At 30.8% G+C, this 7,117-nt stretch overlaps 1 protein-coding gene across 1 annotated transcript; it reads left to right on the top strand.

Annotated features, from left to right (window-relative positions):
* The first annotated feature begins 5,110 nt into the window (after positions 1–5,110).
* LOC145133101 (transcription repressor OFP17-like) lies at positions 5,111–5,825 on the top strand. Its single transcript, XM_079068037.1, has one exon. It carries the CDS (start codon positions 5,189–5,191, stop codon positions 5,759–5,761), a length of 573 nt encoding a protein of 190 aa, XP_078924163.1. The 5' UTR covers positions 5,111–5,188; the 3' UTR covers positions 5,762–5,825.
* The last annotated feature ends 1,292 nt before the right edge of the window (positions 5,826–7,117 follow it).

Raw genomic sequence — 7,117 nt, 5'->3', positions numbered from 1 at the left:
TAATTCCTCAAAAACTCACTTTTTACGATACGCAGAGCTGTGCCGGTTTACTCACGAAACTTCGAAGAAGCATAACTTCTTCATACGAAGTCGGATTTCACTGTTCTTTATATGTGCGGAATCATTGTCACACATACTATAACTTAGTTAATATTATTTATCCTAAATAATCTTCTATATATATATATGCCATTTATTACTATTTAATTTTGTTTTCCAAAAGATTGATTTTTGAATATATTTTTCTTTTTTGCATACCAATATCAAATTTTCACGTAAAACGTGGTTTTACCTTTTAAAATTTATAAAATAAAGAAATTTAACTAACTCAATTATTAATTTTAAAATTTTCAAAAACTCCCCAAATTCATAGAAAAATAACTTTTGTGGTGCATTGATCACTTCTTATATATAATAAAACACCATTTATTTCATAAATAATATATTCCATGACAATAACAGACTATAAGAGTCACACCATAATTTCATATTTTCAGTGACATGTTTGATATAACATTTTATTTTTTCATTATAGTGTTGTACAGAAATTTAAAAGTATACTCTTATAAATAGTAGATTTTTCAAATTGCTTTAGTTTTTATCCATAACAACATTAAGATTGATTTTTAGTTTTTACCAAAACAGCAACAAACTTTAATAAAATAAACAATTTTTTTTACCAAAAACCATGAGATTGTGCCTATAATTCACTGTTTTTTAGTCATTTGAGGATCATTCTCCCATGTAACCCCATGTAGTTGTGGCTTTTGTGCTCTTACTAGTACCTTATAAGTTAATTGACTGTTAATAAAAATTACATTTTGTCTAGTTAAACATAAATTACTCTTCTATATATAATTAAGCATGAAGATGTAGATATAATATGAATGTATTATGTAGGACACCTAATGCAAATCGTTCTTAACAGCTACATTTGTCACTCTTTGAGGCATAACCATCAACATTGTCTACAAAGAATGAGTGAAAAGAAACATACATAATCAAACAATTGAAAAATGATTTATAAGTAATGAAAATCTCAAAAACTAATTGCTTACCCGTGGAAGAAATAGGGAAGATGAAGACATTCTAATTTAGGAAAAAAGATTAACACAAAATCAACTTGTAATAAAAATATTAAACATTGAATCAAAAACTTTGCCATTAAAAAAATAGAACAAAAACCTACTCTAGCTTGTAGTTGACAGTTGTAGAATAAATAAATGAATCAGAACCAATAAATGTCATTTATCAAACTTTTCCCACCACCACCATTCACCATCCCATTGATAGTTCCAGAAGTACCATCAACATCACATCATTCTAGCTTGAAATAAGAAAATATTGCAGCTTCGTAATCTGGATATTTATTAAAAAAGAAATTCTTTTTTAGTGTAAAGCAATCACTTTCAATTATTAGTGTATTATAGCATCCTACTTTCATTTCTTTCTATAAAAGGATTGTACTTTTTGGAAGCATAATGGTAACATGAAGACATGAAAGTAGGATGATATACTAAACAAACTAATGGCTTGCAAATAGTTGAAAAACAAATGACACATTCATTTAAAAGACTTAAATGCAACAAATAACATCCTACATATATAAGCTACTTTCTTACTCTTGCCTAGTCTTCAAATCCCTTCTTATAAGTCTTTTTTACCAAAATACCCTTCCATCCTCTCTAAACTCATCCATCAATCTAAAGTTTCACTCCTAATTTTCAACAGAAGATGCCATTTAAGAAGTGTTATATTGCATTATGGTTTGTCCCCAATCACCATGAATTCATAACACAACCCACCTGACATGACGGTAGTAAGATGATGTAAACAAAGATACTTTGAAATGAGTAAAAGAAGAAAATAATTATGATTACTAATCTCTGTTGTCCACATAATAAAATGTATAGGAAACCTACCTTCATGTTTTACATCATCAAACCACATAAAGTAGGCCCAGTTCGAGGATTCTATTGAAAGTTATTTTACATGTTTTAATTAGGCGAGGAGATGGGGTCCTAAAAAACTTGAGTAATCAGCAGCCATGAATCAAAGACAATAGAATAAGTAGGTAGAATCTTGAATATTGAGATCCGAATGAGAGATTTAAGATTGAATCTTGAACATCGAGTTCCGAATGAAAGATTGGGCAAGCAACTCGAACACATATATAGTTGTGTAACATGTTACAAAATAAAGTTATAGTTGATTTTTGAAAGTCAAACAACTTACTTTCAATGTTTTGGAAGGGTTAATTTGATAAATAACAAAAACCATGTAAAGTGATGGAAAATAAGATATATTAAAGTGGAAAGGCTAAAACTTTTTGATTCGTTTTGAAAAGAGAAAAACTAAAACTTTGTTGTTTATTCTTCTTGTAAACCCATGCATTAAAAAACCCGTACAACAATCACACACATACAAATCCAAGCCTAGAGACAAAATCAATGTACCTGATTCATTTATCATTCACACTGAGGGCCAAAAACCCTAAACACAAAAAAGCCAATGAAGAACTAAAATGGATGTTATATCATTATAAAATATAGTTAATTATTTTTTAACAACCTTTCTGTAAAGTCATGAGAAAGAGATTCCCCACGAAAAAAATATAATCCATTGAAAATTTTGGAGTTTTCATAATGCAATAATTGAAATTAGTTTACGTCTTACTGATTGTGGATAGACCTCATTTATCGAATTCCACTTCTTCAAACTTCTTCAAATTAATTAAAAACTTGTGACAAAATCAAATGAAAATTCGATTTCACAAACCAAATATATTAAAATCAAATGAGCTACAACAAAATCGGCAAATCTTATGAAATTTGTTAAAAAACAACTTGTTATTGTTATCACATAGTCAATTGTATTTTATTGTCAAGTTTGTTGTCACTTCGAAAGTTTTCAGATCCCATCTTGGTTCCTCCATTTGCAAGTCGGGTGCATCTCCTTAAGCCATTGAATTTACAAAAACATCCCTAAAAGTTCAAAGCTGAGATGGATATGCCGAGAATATAGGTTCTATTGATTTACAACTAAAGGGAGTTAGAGATTTTGAAAACAAATTCAGAGCGAGATATAGCTGAAGATTGAAGATATTTAATATTAATTACTGATTTTCCGTGATTGAATTAAGGAATTGAAGAGAAAAAATGTTAAGCGGGAAATCTAAAAAAAATAACACGTGTACACGGAGGCTATGGAAAATGACAGGTGTACAGAAAAACTACTCTTTTATTAGATTAGAAGAATAGAAGAAGAACATTAGATTAGATATACATCAATTACTCAAAATTATACTCAAAATTAAACATAGAAATCACTTACTTCATTTGGATGAAGCGCGTGTCCCCTTTGTGTAACATCCGAGTTTGGATATTACTATCAATAGTACAAGTTACATTTTCAGCCCATTATCTATACTCCATGCTTTACAATCTACACAACCTTCTAATTCCTTTGGTAAATTAGTTCCTACAAATATATTTACCCCCTTAAGCCTCTGGATTCATAAATATATATGATTTGAATGGATTGATACTCCCTACTTACACTTTTAGCTTCTTATTTCTCCTCCATGCTTTATAATCTATCTTAATTTTTTTTCACTAAGTTATATTTAGCCCATCAACTTTTATAAATTTGCATGTTCTCCTTTTTATTAATTTAATTTATTTTTTAGTTTTTCCTCGTTACAATTTACCTCTTAAATTTATTTTGCTTATATACAAAAAAAAGTGTATGTAGGAGCCCAACTTTATCCTTTGCAAAAACCTTGAAAATCAAGGATTGACAATGCTTGTAAGTCGTAACCCTTTATGTTTGTAACTTTATTAAATTATAGTACTTTTATTTTCCTTGTATCCAGGCCATAATTTCTATTTTTTTCCCAACATTTCAATATCTTCTAACTTCGTAAGTCTTGTCACAATAAACACATCAAAACAAATAATGTCCAAGTATTCATCCTAGTTGATATTGTCAAATTTATTTGTATTTTTGACAATATATAATGGCCTTGTATTGATATTTTTCCAAAGGACAAAATGTTGAGTCATATGACTCATATCCATTGTAATGTTATGCTTATTGCACTAATGTTCAACGTGAAAAAATAAGCCAAATGTAGTATCATTTTTGTCTTCATTTGGAGCATCTTATTAAAAGAAAAATGAGTTCGTTTACAACAATTATATATGATATTATTGTTAAATTTATATAAGTTAGAAGAAATTGTTACTTGCAAAACATTAGCATTTACTTTCATAAATTGACAAGTACAACTTGTTTCTTTGTTTATTTTTTTTATTTGTTTTTTTATTTGTTATTTGTTATTTTTGTTTTTTGTTTTTATTTGTTATTTGTTTTTTGTTTTTGTTTTTTTTTAATAAAATCTTGATAATAGTAATGGCTAAATGTTTGTTCATGTTATTAAGTTTTATTTTTTCTAATTTATTTAACAAAATTGTTTATTAGACGAAATACACAATTACTTTAATTCTATAACTGCAATATATAATATTTTATTTATTACATGATATGTAGTTGCATGATTCATTTCAATGGCATAAATTAATGTCAAAATAAAAAAAATGTTTAATACATTGATAAAAACATCGAAAAATGATACAAATTTTGAAAATAAAAAACCATTATCGCATTGATAATCGATCCTTTAACTGGTGTCCCTTGATTAGATTAGGGGCTCTGGATTAAAATATTGTATATTTTGGTTATTGAACTAAAAAATATACTTGTTGCATAATAATTTATTGTAGCTGCCTAAATGGATAATATGTAAAACATATATTATTGCATCAAGTTAAACAGAGTTACAATAATATTTAATTTAACCTCAATCGGTCAATCTTCATACTTCATATCCAATAAATACCTTTTTTCGAATTTTTGCGACTAGCACATTTGTTTTGCTAAAAGTTATAAAAACAATCAATTCAGTGGTCATTAAATTAGTAATTTGATTATTTCTTCCGAATTTAGTTCATGGATAGCACTTCTTTTCTTGAAGAAAAGATGTGAAAGCCACTCATATCTATATTCACCAACTTCTATTTAATATAAATCTCCAATCGCTGCAACACCAACCTCCATTATAACCAAGCTCTCAATAATTCTGTCCCTCCATCATCATTTTTTCGTATTAATTGCTTCACCCATAAAGATGACCACCAAACGTCCACATAACTTCACCTGCAAGAAACTCTTCACCAACCCATGCAAAAGTCTCACAAACGTGTTTAAATTCAAACTCAAGAAACCAATCTTTATAACTCGGTCTCGCAAGACAAAACCCATAAGCACATCTACCAATACACAGCGTTTCTGCTGTTTAACATCGTGTTTCAGGCCATTCAGAAAGACAAGGGACATGGATAGGCTGATGGAGCTCAAGAGCTTCTCAGACGCTGGGTATATGCAGAAAGCGCCATGCCCATCACCTCTTACCCCAGCATATATCAAAATGGGTAGAGTTAATAGGGAAAGCGTGGTTCAAGAAGAAAATGATGCTGGAGAGGCTTGCAGGAGCTTTGAGAATTATTTGGTGAAGATGATAGCGGAGGAAGGGAAAATGAGGGATTTGGTGGATGTGGAAGAGCTTCTTTACTGCTGGAAGAACCTCAAAAGTCCTGTGTTTATGAACCTGGTGTGTAGATTTTATGGGGAGCTTTGTAATGATCTGTTTTCTAGCAATGTAGATGTTGCTGACCATGATGATATTCGTAGCCTAATGTAATAACGTTTCAAATAAAGAGGTGTGTTTTGCTCGTTGATAATCCACGGCGGTTGTCCTTTGTTTATTTTTTGGAATCTTGCGTAGTATATATGTATTATATATAATGTACAATCTTCAAATCATTTGATTTCTTTCCCAAAACTGATCTCCAGTTCATTAGAGAAGGATGTTTTGGTTTAGCATGTCACCCTTTTCTTAAAACAACATGAATTAATGACCAAAAAATTGAAACAAAGTTTTTAACTCCCCTGCTACATAGCACGTTCCACTTCAAATTAAACACACACGTGATACCTTATTTTCTGACTTTATCTGAGATTTTGCATTCTTTCTTAACCCCGAAGCAAAAAGTCTTGGATAAGTACCTCTTCAAGACATTTCAACTTCCATAAGTGAATGGTCACGCCGGTTTTGGTAACTTAGGTTATCCGGTATGGTAGCACAAACCATGCGTGACTTCCATCGTGGTAGGCCAGAAGACGTGTGAACACCGTTCAATGGACCGGTGGCTTGACTGTGGAGTGGCTATGAGGACAGGTGAGGACGACGAATCAGAAAGCAACAGCAGCAACGGTCACATCTTTGGCTGTTTTTTCCTTTTTCCTTTGTAGTCGTTGAATTAAAAAAACAATTATTTAATTTTCAATTTTAAAAACACAACCTACAACTATAAATACCACCTATTTTCTAAACATTTTACACTACAAAAACACACAACTTCTTTCTATTTCTTATTTTTCTTCAACCTATGGATCCAAATCAAAATACCATACCCACCTCATATACCCCAAACACTCCAAGTAATCCATATACAAATCTTGGTTACATGCAAATGTTAACATCCACAATCCAACAACAACCTCTATTCACCAATCCTCCAAACCACCCAAACTACTACCAACAACAACGACTACAACACTTCAATCAATCCCAATTCCAAGCCTTTCAACAACAACTTTTTCAATAATCACAACCTCAACAATTTCAAACACAACCTTCACAACCATCTCAAGTCTCATAATCTCAATCCCAACCTATAAACCTCGACAATTACAACGACGAAAGGGTCCAAGAAACACAACAACCATCTAAAAGACGACAACAAAAATGAAAAGTTCCAAAAAAAAACAAAAACTAAGCAGTGGAACAAAGAAGAGGAGGAAGTTTTAGCGAAAGCTTGGATTTCATATCGCAAGACGGTGACATCGAGACCACGCAATAGGGTCAAAGCTTTTGTAATTGTGTTTTAGACTACTTTCATGCGTTATTAGGAAGGTAAATGGAGCGGACGTACGACATGGTCAATGCAAAAGGGCATGACATACGAGCGACTTACACGAAATTTAATGACATATT

Source organism: Lactuca virosa, chromosome 8, assembly GCF_052849685.1.
Source record: "Lactuca virosa cultivar CGN04683 chromosome 8, Lactuca_virosa_CGN04683_v6, whole genome shotgun sequence".
In the NCBI taxonomy this organism is placed as follows: Eukaryota; Viridiplantae; Streptophyta; class Magnoliopsida; order Asterales; family Asteraceae; genus Lactuca; species Lactuca virosa.
This window is presented reverse-complemented; position numbering and strand designations above follow the sequence as displayed.